Source organism: Lissotriton vulgaris, chromosome 5, assembly GCF_964263255.1.
Source record: "Lissotriton vulgaris chromosome 5, aLisVul1.2, whole genome shotgun sequence".
In the NCBI taxonomy this organism is placed as follows: domain Eukaryota; kingdom Metazoa; phylum Chordata; class Amphibia; order Caudata; family Salamandridae; genus Lissotriton; species Lissotriton vulgaris.
In genome coordinates, this window is record NC_141693.1 from 1,575,238,546 (window position 1) to 1,575,257,688 (window position 19,143).

At 46.3% G+C, this 19,143-nt stretch overlaps 1 protein-coding gene across 2 annotated transcripts in view; it reads right to left on the reverse strand.

The window, feature by feature from the left end:
• Positions 1–10,882: 10,882 nt before the first annotated feature.
• The window catches only part of AJUBA (ajuba LIM protein), a 55,422-nt gene continuing 47,161 nt past the window's right edge, over positions 10,883–19,143 (reverse strand). Inside the window, exons 7-8 of one of the 2 annotated variants that reach the window (XM_086923665.1) lie at positions 13,134–13,202; positions 10,883–12,732 (exon numbers count right to left, since the gene is read on the reverse strand). In XM_086923665.1, the coding sequence (XP_086779791.1) occupies positions 12,604–12,732; positions 13,134–13,202 (198 nt within the window). In that variant the 3' untranslated portion in view covers positions 10,883–12,603. The remainder of the gene's footprint in view (positions 12,733–13,133; positions 13,203–19,143) is intronic. The other variant, XM_086923666.1, reaches the window with a different exon arrangement.

Consider the following 19,143-nt stretch of genomic DNA (forward strand, 5'->3'; position numbering starts at 1 on the left):
GACAACACCACTGTATCCTTCAATGACGTGACCACTTGAGACAAGCGACTTGCCAAACCTTATTGTAGCTGAAACATTTGTAAAAGTGCTCTTGGAACCAACTTCATGCATGATCCCATTATGTTCTCCGCTGTCTCAGGATGAATGTCTGGTAACGCCCTCATTACAGATGTAATATTTCATACATATTGTTACAAATCCAACTCCCTCTTGGATTTTAATTTACACATTTAAATACTGAGTGGTCTCCCTGAAGCTTAAAAATGCACACTTTCTTACTAAAAACATTTTTTATTTTAATAATGTTGCTCTAGCATATTATATAAGCAAAGACCCTTTCCAATCTTAGATGCCCAGTCATGAATAATTTTAATAAAATCTGGAGTCATTTTAGGAAAATGTCCATCTTTGGGACATACATGTTAAAACCCAACACCTCCAGCCAAAACACTTCTACCAAAATGAATGGTATACTCAATGGCACTCAGAAACTGTCTGTGTAACATGATCCCTTCATCTCATTCTATTTTTTTTTTATTATTTATTTTAAAGGTTTTATATAGCGCTGGCTAGACCCGGAGGTATCAGAGCGCTTTACATGAGCATCAGATCATAGTTACAGGTTACATTGTTACAAAGGTTACACAGTTATTAGAGCATGGCAACATAGTTACTTGTAAGGTCAAGATAAACAGTAAGAACAAATATGTAAGGGGAAAAGCAGGCAAGGGGAAAAATTCAGGGGGGGGGAACGAGCTGGGGAAGTAGACAGGTAATGAAGGTGGTGAAGGACATCGCATGGAAAGAGGAGGGGAAGGGTGACGGGGACACAAACTCGTAAACGAGTCAATGCAACGTCCAAAGTCCAGTAAGCTGTGATCTCAGGGGAAGTGGTATCACTGCCCTATTTCTGTTGCGGGAGGTTCCCTTAACCAGTAGACTCTCTCAGAGGGGTCTCTGAGACTCCAAGGCCTACATACTGGATCCTTCCCCAAAAAAGGGAGGGAGTGCTTTGGCAAGGGATGCCATACCATACCTCAGCTGTGAGTGGCTCCCTTGGCGCAGTGGATTCTCTCAGCGGGTACGCTGAGACTCCAGAGTATATATATTAGATCTTTCCCCAACAAGGGGAGAAGGAGTGCTTAGTCAAAAGGCACAAAGGACAGGGAGCTAGGCAGACTAGCAGGCAAGGTGAGAGATTCAGGGGAGAGTGGATAGGAGCTAGGGAGGTAGACAAAGGGAGAAAGAGTACTAAATGGGAGCAAATGCTGAAGCAAAATGTAGGAATAATGAACATACTGGGAGAGTTATTGAGGGTGAGAAATGGACTGTGTGCAGATAAAAGTGGGAGGCCTGTAGGAACACAACGGAGTGCGACGTACGTTGTGTGGTGACACAGGAGGGTACTGTGTGGTTCCTGTGATTTTAAACATAATATACTGTGACAATATGTTTGCCTCTATCGCTTTCTTCTCTCGTCTCCCTGTAAGAAAGACACAAGCTCTAAGTCTCTATGCAACCTTTTAATGCCACCTCTCTGTCCCTCAGCCTCACCTAACTCTGCCTCTTGACCCTGCATGACATTCAGAGCCAAAGTCATACTCCAGCTCTACCATCATAGATAATGAAGGAAGCAAAAAAGCAAATTAATTGCACTTCTTGTCCATAAATACTTTATTTGAACAGAGTAGTGAAACGACGACCCCAACACCACAGCCTGAACCCTACACAGATGGATCTCTGACAGCGCCAACACCATAGCCCCCCCCTCAAGAAAAACAACAACACAGACGCCAAGAAAGCTAGATGGTTGGGGGAGACAACGGGTTACTTTAGTCTCGGTATATGCCCCCCCACCCCGAAACGCTGATCGGGGTGGCGGAGGTACTACTAGACACACCAGATACACTACACATCATAGCTGGTGACTTTAACAATGTTATGTCCACCCCCCTGGACCGGTCAGGGACCCGAGCTGACAGCTCCCCAACAACGCCACTGGCCAGGACTATGGATACCCTGGGGTTGACGGACATGTGGAGGTGGTTGCACTCGGACGTGAGAAGCTATTCCTATTACTCGGGGGCACACAACGTACATTCCCGCCTGGACTAGGTCTTCCTACCACGACACGCTCTTAGGGCTGATGATGTAGCTGACTACTTGGCACAGGGTATTTCGGACCACTCGCCACTACTGGTCCGACTGGGAGGGAGGCCGCAACCTCGTGATGGGAGCTGAGGCTGACGGCCTGGGATCTGTAAAACACGAGATACTGAAGGCCTTTGAGCAGACACAAATGTCTATTTTGCCAAAAATATGGGCTCTGTACAGTCTGGGGTTACATTATGGGAAGCCTATAAGGCTGTGCTCCGTGATAGGGCACAAAGTAGGGTATCCTGGGAGAAGCGGAAAGCCCAAGAGGAATTATGCACATTGGAAACCCAAATTCTGGACCTCGAACAGCAGCTCCTGACAGACAGAGACCCAAAGGTGCTTCGGCGCCTGCTGGATACTCAACGACACTACAGGGAACTGGCTACGAACGAAGCAAAGGCACAGGCTCTTGCAACCCTACACCGGTTGTACGATGTTGGCGATAAGTCCGGATGGCTCTTGGCCTGGCTAAGTCGCAGGGAAAGGGATGCCCGGTGGGTAGATGGGGTGATTGACGGACGGGAACGGCTGCAGACAGGAGACCCCAGATCGCTCAAGCGTTTGCATCCTACTACCGGGAATTTTATAAGGCCACGGAGTTGGGTGGCATGGACGAAATCACAGCCTATTTGGCTGAGATCCGCACCCCAGTCTTATCAGACGACGATAGTGAGTCCCTTGAGGCCGACATAATGGCCACAGAAATAAGAGAGGCAATAGCTAGACATCAGCCGGGGAAGGCCCCGGGCCCGAATGGTCTCCCGGCAGAATTTTTCAAGAAAGGAACTGACATCTTGATACCCCACCTTCTGGCACTCTTTAGCGACGCAGCTCAAGACAGTACTCTCCCACCGGATCGATCGTGCCTATATATAAACAGTATTTACAACAAGGGGTGGTGAGGAACAGAGTCTCTGAATTAAGCAGAAAACTCTCACCCAGTCAAGAGATCAGGGCTAGATCCAACACCGTTTTTTAGCTCACTGCACCATCCCAGTTTCAGAACCTGGCTGTATGCAAATTAGTCTGTTCCTGTCCCAGTGCATGATGGGAACAGGGCAAACCAAACTACAAAAGCCAATTCTTACACTGGGAAGGAAACAAGCTCCCGGGGACCGGTTTCTGGCATTACAGCCGTCTTCGGCCCGGTTTGCTTGAATCCTGATGGTGCAATGAGCAAGGGACTCATGTCTGAGTATACCCTTCCACGCTTAGGGTGGACAAAAATATTTACAACAAGGGGTGGTGAGGGACAAGGTCTCTGAATTAAGCAGAAAACTCTCACCCAGTCAAGAGATCAGGGCTAGATCCAACACCGTTTTTTAGCTCACTGCACCATCCCAGTTTCAGAACCTGGCTGTATGCAAATTAGTCTGTTCCTGTCCCAGTGCATGATGGGAACAGGGCAAACCAAACTACAAAAGCCAATTCTTACACTGGGAAGGAAACAAGCTCCCGGGGACCGGTTTCTGGCATTACAGCCGTCTTCGGCCCGGTTTGCTTGAATCCTGATGGTGCAATGAGCAAGGGACTCATGTCTGAGTATACCCTTCCACGCTTAGGGTGGACAAAAATATTTACAACAAGGGGTGGTGAGGGACAGAGTCTCTGAATTAAGCAGAAAACTCTCACCCAGTCAAGAGATCAGGGCTAGATCCAACACCGTTTTTTAGCTCACTGCACCATCCCAGTTTCAGAACCTGGCTGTATGCAAATTAGTCTGTTCCTGTCCCAGTGCATGATGGGAACAGGGCAAACCAAACTACAAAAGCCAATTCTTACACTGGGAAGGAAACAAGCTCCCGGGGACCGGTTTCTGGCATTACAGCCGTCTTCGGCCCGGTTTGCTTGAATCCTGATGGTGCAATGAGCAAGGGACTCATGTCTGAGTATACCCTTCCATGCTTAGGGTGGACAAAAATATTTACAACAAGGGGTGGTGAGGGACAGAGTCTCTGAATTAAGCAGAAAACTCTCACCCAGTCAAGAGATCAGGGCTAGATCCAACACCGTTTTTTAGCTCACTGCACCATCCCAGTTTCAGAACCTGGCTGTATGCAAATTAGTCTGTTCCTGTCCCAGTGCATGATGGGAACAGGGCAAACCAAACTACAAAAGCCAATTCTTACACTGGGAAGGAAACAAGCTCCGGGGACCGGTTTCTGGCATTACAGCCGTCTTCGGCCCGGTTTGCTTGAATCCTGATGGTGCAATGAGCAAGGGACTCATGTCTGAGTATACCCTTCCACGCTTAGGGTGGACAAAAATATTTACAACAAGGGGTGGTGAGGGACAGAGTCTCTGAATTAAGCAGAAAACTCTCACCCAGTCAAGAGATCAGGGCTAGACCCAACACCGTTTTTTAGCTCACTGCACCATCCCAGTTTCAGAACCTGGCTGTATGCAAATTAGTCTGTTCCTGTCCCAGTGCATGATGGGAACAGGGCAAACCAAACTACAAAAGCCAATTCTTACACTGGGAAGGAAACAAGCTCCCGGGGACCGGTTTCTGGCATTACAGCCGTCTTCGGCTGTAATGCTGTAATAAGCGTGGAAGGGTATACTCAGATGTGAGTCCCTAGCTCATTGCACCATCAGGATTCAAGCAAGCCGGGCCGAAGACGGCTGAAATGCCAGAAACCGGTCCCCGGTAGCTTGTTTCCTTCCCAGTATAAGAATTGGCTTGGTAGTTTGGTCTGCCCTGTTCCCATGATGCACTGGGCCAGGGTCAGACTAATTTGCATAAAGCCAAGTTCTGAGCTGGGATGGTGCAGTAAGCTAAAAAATGGTGATGGATCAAGCCCTGATCTTTGGACTGGGTAAGAGTGGTCTGCTTAATTCAGACACTCTGTTCATCACCACCCCCTTTTCTGAATCATTTTTGTCCACCATAAGCGTGGAAGGGTATACTCAGATGTGAGTCCCTAGCTCATTGCACCATCAGGATTCAAGCAAGCCGGGCCGAAGACGGCTGAAATGCCAGAAACCGGTCCCCGGTAGCTTGTTTCCTTCCCAGTATAAGAATTGGCTTGGTAGTTTGGTCTGCCCTGTTCCCATGATGCACTGGGCCAGGGTCAGACTAATTTGCATAAAGCCAAGTTCTGAGCTGGGATGGTGCAGTGAGCTAAAAAATGGTGATGGATCAAGCCCTGATCTTTGGACTGGGTAAGAGTGGTCTGCTTAATTCAGACACTCTGTTCATCACCACCCCCTTTTCTGAATCATTTTTGTCCACCATAAGCGTGGAAGGGTATACTCAGATGTGAGTCCCTAGCTCATTGCACCATCAGGATTCAAGCAAGCCGGGCCGAAGACGGCTGAAATGCCAGAAACCGGTCCCCGGTAGCTTGTTTCCTTCCCAGTATAAGAATTGGCTTGGTAGTTTGGTCTGCCCTATTCCCATGATGCACTGGGCCAGGGTCAGACTAATTTGCATAAAGCCAAGTTCTGAGCTGGGATGGTGCAGTGAGCTAAAAAATGGTGATGGATCAAGCCCTGATCTTTGGACTGGGTAAGAGTGGTCTGCTTAATTCAGACACTCTGTTCATCACCACCCCCTTTTCTGAATCATTTTTGTCCACCATAAGCGTGGAAGGGTATACCCAGATGTGAGTCCCTAGCTCATTGCACCATCAGGATTCAAGCAAGCCGGGCCGAAGACGGCTGAAATGCCAGAAACCGGTCCCCGGTAGCTTGTTTCCTTCCCAGTATAAGAATTGGCTTGGTAGTTTGGTCTGCCCTGTTCCCATGATGCACTGGGCCAGGGTCAGACTAATTTGCATAAAGCCAAGTTCTGAGCTGGGATGGTGCAGTGAGCTAAAAAATGGTGATGGATCAAGCCCTGATCTTTGGACTGGGTAAGAGTGGTCTGCTTAATTCAGACACTCTGTTCATCACCACCCCCTTTTCTGAATCATTTTTGTCCACCATAAGCGTGGAAGGGTATACTCAGATGTGAGTCCCTAGCTCATTGCACCATCAGGATTCAAGCAAGCCGGGCCGAAGACGGCTGAAATGCCAGAAACCGGTCCCCGGTAGCTTGTTTCCTTCCCAGTATAAGAATTGGCTTGGTAGTTTGGTCTGCCCTGTTCCCATGATGCACTGGGCCAGGGTCAGACTAATTTGCATAAAGCCAAGTTCTGAGCTGGGATGGTGCAGTGAGCTAAAAAATGGTGATGGATCAAGCCCTGATCTTTGGACTGGGTAAGAGTGGTCTGCTTAATTCAGACACTCTGTTCATCACCACCCCCTTTTCTGAATCATTTTTGTCCACCATAAGCGTGGAAGGGTATACTCAGATGTGAGTCCCTAGCTCATTGCACCATCAGGATTCAAGCAAGCCGGGCCGAAGACGGCTGAAATGCCAGAAACCGGTCCCCGGTAGCTTGTTTCCTTCCCAGTATAAGAATTGGCTTGGTAGTTTGGTCTGCCCTGTTCCCATGATGCACTGGGCCAGGGTCAGACTAATTTGCATAAAGTCAAGTTCTGAGCTGGGATGGTGCAGTGAGCTAAAAAATGGTGATGGATCAAGCCCTGATCTTTGGACTGGGTAAGAGTGGTCTGCTTAATTCAGACACTCTGTTCATCACCACCCCCTTTTCTGAATTATATATAAACAGGGCAGGCCCCCTGACATCTGCGAGTCGTATAGACCACTCTACCTCCTCAATGTGGAGGCTAAGCTCCTGGCCATGGTCCTGGCCCTTCGACTGCGTCAGGTGATCTCTGGCTTGGTACATCGGGACCAGACGGGGTTCCTGCCGGACAGGACGATAAGGCAAAACCTCCGGCGGACCCATAATTGGCTCATGGAGAAGAAGCAGAGGGAAGACCCACATTTGTTTCTCTCTCTTGACGTTGAAAAAGCATTTGACGCTGTTCATTGGCCCTTTCTGGAGACGACGCTGATCAAGTTTGGGGTCGGCCCCATTTTTCAGCAGTGGGTGGGACTTTTATACACAGAGCCCGGGTTAACGTAAACGGTGTACTGTCTGACGACTTTCCTGTTCGCAGGGGGCCGTGCCAGGGATGCCCCCTGTCCCCGTTGTTATTCGCCCTCACAATCAAAATAGTTGCCTGGGAAATCCGCCAGGCAGAAGAGGTGCAAGGCTTCCTTATAACGCAGAGGGACCTACAGGTGGAAAAGATCTCGCTTTATGCAGACGATATTCCCCTAAATGTGACACAACCGGCGTCTACAGTACCTGCGCTATTTAAACTTTTAAATAGGTATAGCTCCTTTTCCGGATACACGATCAACTGGCACAAATCGATTCTACACAGCCCAGGCGTGGAGGAAGAGTGGCCCCCGCTTCCAGGCGCCCTCCAGGTCACTCAGTTAGGGTTTAAGTACTTGGGGATCTATCTGACTATCGACAAGCATGTTTCCTACCAAAAAAACATCCAAAGAGTGATTACGAACTTTGCAGATGATGCCCTACGATTTTAGGCCGGGCGGCGGTGTTTAAAATGATCACGTTGCCCCGTTTTCTGTATGCCCTGCAGAATGAATACTTTCCCTGCTCCAGACAGACATTCCAAGTGATAAATGCTGAATTGCGCACCTTATTGTGATTGGGGAAGCAACCCAGAATAGCCCTAGCTACGCTTCAAAGAAATCAATATAACGGGGGGATCTACATGCTGGACGTGGAGGTGTATTATTGGGCCAAACATCTGGCGCCAATAAATGAGTGGCTCCATGCGCCTGCGGAGCACCCGACATATAGGCTAGAGAGGGCCACCATGGAATGCTGCACTAGCCTACACTACTTATATGGGGGGGGGGGGGTCGGGAAGCAACGGCTACTACCAGCCACACAAATCACTATAGAGGTATGGGACAGGGCGACGAGGATGATGGGATGGACACATAAATCGACCAAGCAGACACCGATATGGACCTGCACATGGCTGAGGGAGCCTCATAAACTTACTGGCTTCGGTGGGTCAGAACTAGTGATTCCAGCTGTTTGAGGTGCGGGCACCCGCAGGGAACTTTCTTCCACACCCTGTGGGACTGCTCCATCATTAACACTTACTGGACGCACATTCTGGGGGAGTTGAGTAAGATACTGGAGGTGACGCTCCCATTAGACCCCAAATTTGTATTATTGGGAATAACTACTGATGTGGACCTGAGCCGCCCACACTTGATCTTTGCCCTACTGGCCCTAATAGTGGCAAAGAGAGATCTGGCGCGAGAGTGGGGAGCGCACCGCCCCCCAAAGTGGGAGACTGGAGGAGGGGGTTGGATTTGTACATGGCGGCTGAGAGAGTGACCTACAAGGCCAGAGGTTGTCCACTGACGTTTCGCAGGGTGTGGGGAAAATGGCGGAAGTATCATGGTTTTGATGGGGGTTTGGGGGCAGATTGACATGCTAATAATCACACTGATTGGGACACCGCCCTTATTAGGGGCTTGTTGGTATTGAGCCTGGGACTTGCGAGGCATCCTTATGTTCGGTGGGTGAAAGAGGGATACTATTGAACTGCGGTTTGTGTTGCTGTTGATGTGGGCGGGGTGGGGGGCCAGGGGGTTGCTCGGAAGTGCGGAAAATAAACTGTGACTTGACAATTATGCCTTTGTTGATTCTAAATGCCAATAAAAAGATTTATAAAAAAATAAAAAACATTTAAGAAAGCTAGATGGTTTACCACCCAACTTCGAGAGGCCAGAGCCACTTGCCGCCGCCTCGAAAAAGTCTGGAGGAACACCAAATCCACAGAAGCCCACAACAACTTCAAAGCCGCCAGCAACGCCCAACACCAACTCATCAGAAAAACGAGGATAAAAGCGATTGAAGACAGAATCTTCAATCATACACACAATGGCAAAGAACTCTTAAACATCACCAAGGAGTTGGCCCAACCCACTAGCGAATCCACCGACATCCCTCCCTCACAAGTCCTCTGTGACAAACTCAGCACCCTTTTCCACCACAAAATCAAGAGCATCTACGACAACTTTGACGAAGACAACCAACACACTGAACCCTCACAAACCATCCCCAACACCCTGAAGCCAGTGATCTACAACTGAGCAGCCCTCACCACCGAAGACACACTGAAGACAATTAAGTCAATCTCCTCCGGGGCCCCCACGTACCCCTGCTCCCACCACATTTTCAACAGAGCCACTGACGCCATCACACTCATGCCCTACCACACCATCAACCGCTCCCTTGCAACCGCCTCTTTCCCCGACAACTAGAAACACGCTGAGATCAACCCCCTTCTGAAGTAACCCTTGGCGGACCCCACCAACCTCAAAAACTACAGACCCCTCTTCCTGCTCCCGTTCCAACGAAAGTCATTGAGAAAGCCATCAGCAGCAAACTCGCCACTTTCATCGAAGAGCACAACATCCTCGACTCCTCCCAATCAGGCTTCAGAAAAAAACACAGTACGGAAACCACCCTCCTCGACGCAACAGACGACATCCGCACCCTGCTGGACAAAGGAGAAACAGCAGCCCTCATCCTCCTCGACCTCTCAGCGGCGTTCTACACTGTCTCTCGCCGCAACATAATAAGCAGACTCCACGACACAGGGATCCAAGACAAGGCCGCTCCTTCCTCTCCGGCAGAACGCAGAGGGTCACACCCCACACATACCACCTGCAGAGTGCCCCAGGGGTCCTCCCTCAGCCCGACGCTCTTCAACGTGTACGTGGCTCCGCTCGCCCCCATCATCAGAATCTACGGGCTCAACATTGTGTCATACGCAGACGACACCCAACTCATCCTCTCCCTATCCAACAAACCCAACACCGCTAGGCACAACTTTCGAGAAGGCATGGAAGCCGTCGCCAAATGGATGAAAAACAGCTGCCTACAACTAAACACCAACAAAACGGAAGTACTCATCATGGGCCCAAACCACGACGCTTGGAACGACACCTGGTGGCCCCCCACCCTCAGAAGCCAGACCTCGGAAGCACGCCCACCCCCATGGACCACGCATGCAACCTGGGAATCATCCTGGACTCAGAGCTCAAAATGGACCGCCAGATCAACTCCATCTCGTCCTCCTACTTCCACACCCTCCACCTCCTAAGTAGGACCTTCAAATGGATCGCCCTCGAACACAGAAAGACCGTCACTCAAGCCGTGGTCACCAGCACTCGACAATGGCAACGCACTATATGCCGGAATAAACAAAAACCTCACCCGCAAGCTACAGAACATCCAAAACGCTGCCGCAAGACTGGTCCTCAACCAAGCCAAGACACTGCCACATCTCCCAGCACCTGCGCACACTCCACTGGCTCCCCATCGAAGCTAGAGTTACCCTAAACATGCTCACCCACGCTCACAAGAGACTCCACGACACTGGACTCAAATTCCTTGTGCAACCCAAAGGACCCTACGATCATCCCTGCTCTTCTACGCAGCAGCCCCCCACACCAGAAAGACCAGATCAGGAGGCCGCCCCTTCTCCTTCCTCGCGGTCAGAGCTTGGAACAACCTTCCGCTCCACCTCAGACAGACAACATCGCTCCCAATCTTCGCAAAAAACCTAAAAACCTGGCTCTTCGACACACCCCCTCCTTGATGGACTGGAACCTGCAACAACGCCTCCCCCCAGCGCTTTGAGACCCTTACGGGTGAGTATTCGCGCTTAACACACACCTTGATCAGTAAGCCATGAGAGTGTCGCATCACAGATGAGGATCTGCTGGTGGTCAGTGATTACCTAGGTAAAAACACGAGACAGTCTCCTAGAGCATTTAAAAACATTTTAATAGCCAAGAGAAAAATACAAAAGAAACATTTTCTTTAAAAAACAACATTTTAAAAGTGCATTTTGTAATCCTCTCCTCACTATTTTTCAAGTGAAGGCAGTAATAGTTCAATCTAAATGGTTTGGAGGTTGGAAGGTAGTGGGTGCTGGGAAAAGGGTGAGGAGGTAAGATTCCATCTACACTGCCTCATAGGCCTCGTGTCACAAGAAAAGCCACTGTGAGCCTACAAGAGTAGTGTCTAGTGACCTCTTGGTGAGGACCAGTGAGGTTTCCTTTCGTGTGTAAGTTCTTGAGGATCAGCAAGGCTTTCTTTCTTTACTTGGTCCGAAGATAGCGATGGTCAGATGTCGGGCGCAGAGTGCCGCATGGACTCTAGTCATTGGAAGTGCTCTGTGCTTACCAGCCAGGGAGAAGGCAGCAAGGCTGGATATTAACACGTGAAAACACAGCTCAGATTGCTGGCAGCAGCAAGAGGGCAGACAAGCAGGTACTAAGGCCCGCAGTAGAACAGAGTTTGGGGCACCATTAAAACAGCATTACTCTCCGTTTTCAAAACAGAGCTCAGTCTTTGGGTCAAGATGTACCGTCAGCCCAGCTTTACTGCAAATGTGGACTCGCTCTGTGGTTTCAGTAGGAAGGAGCTTAACTTGCAACAAGAACGGAGCTCAGCTTGGAATCAGCAGGCTAGACCTGACCTGTGTCAGTGATACATCGCTTTGCTTGTTGCCCTCAAGAGAACTGAGCTGAGCCTGGAATCAGCAGGATAGGACCGAGCTTGGTGTCAGTAGAAAGAGCTCAGTTTGTTGCAAGAATGGAGCAGAACTTGGTTTCAGCAAGATGGAGCTCTGCAGGTTGTCTTCAGTACAATGTAGCAGGACTACGCAGGATAAGGCTGAGATTGGTGTCAGTAGCATGGAGCTCGGGAGACTGCTCCCAGAACAAAATGAGCTGAGCTTGGGATCAGAAGGATGCAGCCCAGCTAGGTATCAGAAGAAAATTATATTTTGTTACTTGATACAACTGAACCCAGCCTGGTATCAGCAGGAATGAACTGAGTTTAGTCAGTGGGATAGAGCTCAGCTTGGTTTCAATAGGATGGAGCAGAGATTTGGGCCCGGAAAATGGAGATCCGTATGTCGTCCTTAGTGGAATTCAGCTCAGTGCCTTCTCAATAAGGTGGAGCTCCGCTTGCTATCAGTAGGATGGAGCTCAGATTGCCATCAGTAGGAAGGAGCTCAGCTTAGGATCAGTAGGATGGAGCTCAGCTTAGGAACAGTAGTATGAAGCTCAGCTTGGGATCAGTAGAATGAAGCTCCATGGCACAATACCAGCATGAGCGAAAGCTCCTCTTGTGAAGGGAGAGCGCTCATCTGGTGCTCACTATTCAGTTTTGTGGCAGCTATAGTCAAAACCCGCATTTTGTGGTGTCACTGCAGTTCAGTCGACACGCAGCAGTAAGTGTTTACTGGAAAAAGTTATCTGCAGGCGAGGTGATGCAGTGTGCCAGGACAACAATCTTCCTCGCTCTGGTCTCTCAACCTCTCGCTTGATTGAGAGGGTCCTTTCAGCACAATAGAGCGGTGTGCTCTCTGCATAAGCAGCGGTGAGAGACACGAAGCCTGGTCAAACTCCACAGCTTCCTCAGGATTTCAGGAGTATATTCCTCGTGGACTAAGTCAGCAAGTTTTTGGAAAACCATCTCAACGGTATGTCAATGGGGTCTTCAGAGTGCTTCCCAACCGCTTGATGTGGCAAGAGTTGCAGAGAAGGTGCCCATTCAGGGGGAAGCAGCTGCATCCCTCCTTGTCGCTCAGTTGTAGGCCGCAATCCTATCAGGAAAAAGAGAAACAAGGTGCGTTAATATAGGAGTACACAGCTCCTAACTTGGCAGGCCCATTTGGATCTTGATTGGGCTCACAAACTAGAGGACCAACCCCTCTTGCTTCTGTTCCAACCTTTGCTAGGAATTGGTGAGGGACTTACATGTAATACAGCCCTGTGATTCACAACACTAGCTCCTATAAAACTATACCATAAGAAACAAGATCTCAGGTCTACAGTGCACGCCCCTGGGACTCTACTAATATTCACTATTCCACCTCATTTAGGAATCAGAACGTAGATCTGTATGCAGTAAAGGCTTAGGAATAACTTCAAAGGTTCCAGCATCTCAAACCACCCACCAGCCCTTGTGTGGGCTCAAGGGTTCCCACAAGGCACTGACACGTACCTCGCATTGGTAGCACTCAAAGTGGTAATCTTGGTCCATGGAAATCACCCGGACAATCTCATCAGATCCCTGGAAAGCACAGTACGGTAGAGATTACATGAAAGGCCTGTCATGCAGTCCCTCCCACCCCCTTCTCACCATTCTCCCTCCTTTTCTGTTCTGTTTTTATTTCTCCAGAGCAATACCGTGATTATAGTTCCCAAAAGAGATTTTCTCCAATGTCTCCTAAGGCCCAGCTATTCAATCCACTGCTAATATGAAGCTCAGCTACGCCCTCCGCTGATGACACTATGCAGAGCCCTTCCTCCTCTCCCAATAGAAAACCAGTTACTTACGTTCAACAATGGTTTTACAGCTTTAGACTCTTCTAGATTCCCATACTATGCAATAGTCCTCGAGATTCCCATACTGTACATTATTCCACCATTTAGTGGTTGGGTTCAGAAATGTTTAAAACTGTCCAAGCTCTTAGCGTGGGCATTGATTAAGGCAGAGCCATATGACTCAGCCTAATGTTGACTGTACACCCACAAAGGCTTAAAAAAAAATAGTCTTACATTTTAGTTTCTCTAAGAAGGTGGGAGGGTTGCATATTAATCTAGATGAGACTCTCGGGGTTATAAGGAGCCCTTCACCCCCTTCCCCAACTTTGACAGCTACTTATAGCCACAGCATGAGTGACTCAAGGCATTACTGATGGCCTACTAAAGAGTGGCTCTTTGCCACTGTTTTCTTTCACTAAAAACTGTTTTAAGCACAATGTTTGTCTCTAATCCCTCAGTGTATAATAAATTCCCTCGAGGTATAATAAATGCTCCTCTTGGGCACAGCGTGCTCTCTCCCCTCCTTCCCCGAGATCCACTTAAGCACCAGGGGGGTCCATACTCCACTTTGAAGACCTACTGTGTACATAATAGTGATTAGTACATTTCTTGTAGGGGATATTACATATGGAAACATCTTGTGAAATGGTCCTCTGGTCTCCATGAAAAATGTTTCCCTGCCAACAAATAGTATAATTAGATATTTCCTTATTGTTTTAGTTTGATGTAGGTAGTATATATTCACTCTTCTAAAATCTAGCAAGTGTAGAGCTCACAGCTTAGGTCTACACTGTTGCTGGTACAAAGCGGGTAGGTGAATGGACTGACTAACACGAAACCCCGAAACAACCTTTGGTATAAACCTGGGGTTGGTTCTCTTTAGGAATCTTCTAATTACTCGCAACTGTTATTTTGAACAGGTTTGTGCCCTTTTCTCCTTGGTGAGCATTAAGAAAGTGTTGACTTTAATAAAGGTCATCAGTTATTCGACAATGACTACTTCAATTGTATTTTTCCTGTAATTTAACTCTACTGCATTATAAACCTTCCCAACGTCGCTGAATATGTTGTGCACATTTCATTACCTCCTAGACAACCTCCATGTGTTCTGTTGGCAAAATCAATTGGAAAAACGCTGCACACTCATGACCTATGATGCTGGTTTGTAGCAGGGGGGAGGGGGGGGGGGGGAGGGGGTTTGGAAGGAGGGGGTGCCACACTCTTACCTATTTCAATGTTAGAAAATCTTTATTATCTGGTTATGCGCTAGAGCTAGAATGTGGGAGAACTAGGTTTGTCGTGTTTATAGAGGCGCAGTAAGCAACATTGTCATATTTGTCTGTCTGTATGTTGATCACACGTGAAATGAGTAGCACGGGAGGAAATGCTAGAGCAAATGTCCTGTATCATTTCATGGATGAAGCATTGCACTTGTACTGCTGGTGTGGATACCGGAATGCTAAGTTTTGCCATTTCCCTCGTTGCAAGTGGATCTATGGTGTGCCCCATGTTTTTTAAAATCATGTTTACAATGTCTTAGTTTTATTCCCAACTGCGAGTCGGATGTTTGACAGTACTACGCGATCATTTTGATCGCGGAACTTTACATTGCGGTTTTTACAACTCAAGTCGTTACAACGACTTGCGTTGGAGGGCGCTGGATTGAGGATTTATATGATTTTCTATTCTAACTCCAGCCCACGTAACAGTAGGGAAGGTGTTCGAATAGAAAATCACACTATTCCTTAACCAAGAGCGCCATCCAGTGCAAGTCATAGTAATGACTTGCGTCGTAATGGCTGCGTGGTAAAGGTCATGCGGTGTAAACACTGCGTTGTAAACGATGTTTCCCCTGTGAGTCACTCTTTCTTGTTAGCATGGCTCGACTGCCTGTGTGGTTTGCTCTCCTGGTAGAAGGACTGGAACTAGGGTTATTCTTTTGTTTCTTGTGCTAGTTTTGAAACAAGGCATGCTTCTGTTCCTAGTGTTTGTTGATTTATAACATTATCCTAGCATTTTCTGTTTGTATTTGAACAGTCTTGACCTCTATTTGTGAGAGAATGTATTTCAAGTCTAGGGAACAGTATTTCGACCTAGCGGGTTTATATGTTTCACTGTCTCTTGTGTTCACTGATCCCCGCTTTTCAGGATCCCTAAGAGAGCACCTAAACCTGTGTGTGATGCATCTGTGGTGACAGTCATAGCGGGGATGTTTCCATAAAGTATTTGCCCATTGTCATGTTTTCTTGCGGCCGCAATTTTAACTCCTGCTGCATTTGTCGACTTATAACCACAGGATGTACTCATTCTTAATAACTTTTTATAGTCTTGACTATCAGAGACTGTGATTACTGGTAAAGGAAAACATACCGCTGTAGGGCCAGTACCCTCTTTTGAGTGGGAAAATCAGCTGCTTTCCGAGTATCCAATTCTGCCCCCAGAAATGTCTTCTCTTGAGAGGGATGAATTGAAGAAGTTGTGAAATTGATTATTAATTCCTGTGTTTGTGTATGTGAGGTATGAATAGCCTTTCGTATACTTATATGACACCACTGGAACAAGTTCACCTTTATAAGGCAGTTTTTTAAATACAAATGCATGTCAATAATGTGGCACCTGAGAAGTTCCACCAACACAGTTTAGATTTTATCCCAAAAGGCACTATCTTGAATTGATAATGTTCATCTCCCATCATAACAACTTAGTAACACTTCCCACTTAACTTATATACATTTAGTAATGAGCTTGAATCCCATGTGGAAATACCCAGAGAAAACCTTTGTGTTCATTTCATTTAGCAATATTTATTTTATATCAATTTTAGTTATTACAACAAAGCCTGGGACTTCCAAAATATCATGGCGGCTGCAATAGCACCCACAAGGAGTAAACTTTGTATCCTTAGTACAAATGAGGATCATAGGGTGTGTGAATCCATCCCAATTGAGGTACAAGTCAAAATTCCAGGTTTCAAAACATGAACTCTGCAGCCACCTACTGATTGGGAAGATGCCACATACTCGAGCACATGAGTAAAGGAGGCATTTCACAGGCTGTGTATTACTACTCATGTTTTCAAGGTTAGAATATACTCATAAATCAAGATACCACACTTGTGGATCTGGGTGAATTAAGAATTTCAAAAAGTGTTCGGTCCTAAAGTTGAGGATATTGGAGGTCTACTGAAAAGTGCGTTGACCAAGCAGTTGCAAATCCAGTTCATGACACACCCATGGAAGGCTAGAGAAAAATGGTCTCTATTGTATCAATGCACAATATTCGCTTTTTTAGGTGTTGGGGGAAGAGTGAATATGGAGTGGATGTGAGAGTGTTAAGGAGTGATAGATAGCGCTTGATGAGCGGGGTGATCTATTTTCAGATTGCTGTGAATCATGATGAATTTGTATATTTATTGTAATATTGATGTGAATTCATGTACATGTTTTTGGTGCTGGATATATATATATATATATATATATATATATATATATATATATATATATATATATATATATATATATATATATATATATATATATATTATTATATTATATATATTATTATATTATATATATATATATTGTTTTTGCTTAAATTAACACAAAAGTTTTTTTTATTTGTCCAAATTGTGGGATGTCACTTGCGCTTTTCTGAGGAAATTGGCTTGTTTTCACTTGTCCTGCTACATGACTGGCAATAAAGACAACATGTCTTAATTTGGCCTAATGGCAATTATTTTAGATAACCTTTGACAACAGATAAGCAATTTTCTTTCCCTTCTTGTTCAGGTAGAACATTGCTGCTGAGATGTCTCTTAGCATTTGAACTGTGCTGACAAATTTAACTTTAGGTAGCCTCATGTACAAGATGCACGGTTTTTAATTCAAGGATGTTTATGTGTTTCCAAACATCTGTTCTGACTAACCTCTGACTTCTAGATTTTGACCGTGGGCTTCCCACCGCAAATAGGACACATCTGTTGTAATAATATCATGTGGACTTGGTATTCTGAATAATTTGCCCTTCATCATATCATTCCACCAATGCAGTTCTTTCTACCTTTTAAACCTACTAGAATATCTCAATTCCGATTGACGGGAGACTTCTGAATGTCTCTCCATTATTGAATAGTGTCATGCAAAGACTTGCATTTAATACCAAATGAGCAGAATACCTTTATTCCCTGTCAGAGTCCAAGACATCTGGCAAAAGGGATTGTACGTATGCAGGACCAGCACTCTCCTGTGAATGGGATGTGTCAGTGTCAATTTGGTATTGACTGCTGCCCCAGGAAAATTCTTCTGTTTCTGAGGAAGCAGTGATGACTTTGTGATGCTGACAGCGAGCATCAATTGGTACAGAAAGTAAGCTAACATCTGGAGATTCGGTTGCCTTCGTTGGAAAGTATTCATCCTAACCAGCGAGTTGTCAAAGTAAGAGCACACACAGATTCATATTTCCTCTTCTTTCTCCTGAATTTCTTAAATGCAATTTCATCCAGCACTTGGAGTTTGGGGATATCGTTCCTCCTATACCCAACTTTAGAATCCTCTTGTTGATCCTCAACTTTTTCTATAGAATGGGATCTCCTGTTACTTTTCGGTTTACTTTTTTATAATCCTCTCTAGGTCTTTTTATGCCTACTGGTTTTGATGTGACGTTATACAAACGCTTCATTTTCATCACATTTTCTATTTCAGCACCAGGAACAATTTTCTGCTTCTTGATTCCAGAGTTCTAAGTGCCTCCTTTTCCTTCCAAAGCAATGTGTTCATTCTTTCCAAATTTTAGATTGCTTTACCAACGCAATCTTTTGAGGTCAACAAATGAAGTGTTTCTTCGCTTTCTTTCTACATAGACAATTTTTGCCTTTCCTGTTTACCTTCAGAGGATGAAGACCTCCACTTTTCTAGTTCATATTTCAAGATAGGCAACATAAGTGTCCCCATTTTATCTTTTGAGGATAGCATCCTCAAAGTCCACACTCAGAGATATCCTGTTTTAACTTCCTCGATGAGAACGTCCCTCTTCCCTTTCAGTCTGGATTGTCTACAACAGAGACACTTTAAGGCATGAGCAAAGAGAGCAATTAACCAGGGACTCCACCTTCCAAGGGGGCCCCTTGGTCATAGTCAAAATTCCTGTCATAAAAACCTTGCTTGTAAAAAAAAAACATGTGTTTCTAATTTGACTGGAAGAGCATGCGTAACAGAAACATCTGACCAGATGCATTAAGAATGTGACCAGGGCAAAGTCTCACAAAGTGATACAAAGTAGTGCAAACTCTTGCAAGGGTATCTACTTTCCGGTGCAAAAAGTATTCGGTGCTGGAAAGGTATCCCTTTCTCACAGGTGTGGGAACTGCGTGGTTTGCAAGTTCACTGTTGATTGCAAAGAATTTGTTTTTAATGACTTTAAAAATGAACTGAAAACGTTCACGAATTGTAATTCTTGTAACGTGATTTATGCAATTTCTTGTCCATGTGATAAAATGTATGTGGGCCAGACTACTCAAAAGATTCGCCTCCGTATCTCACAACACAGAAGTCGGATAGGATGTAAAACTACGAGTGCCCCTCTAGTGGAACATTTTTTACAAATGGGACATTCAGAGAATGATATCCGATGGACAATAATCACTGCAATAAAGACACCCGCACGAGGCGGGGACATTGTTAAGATCCTCA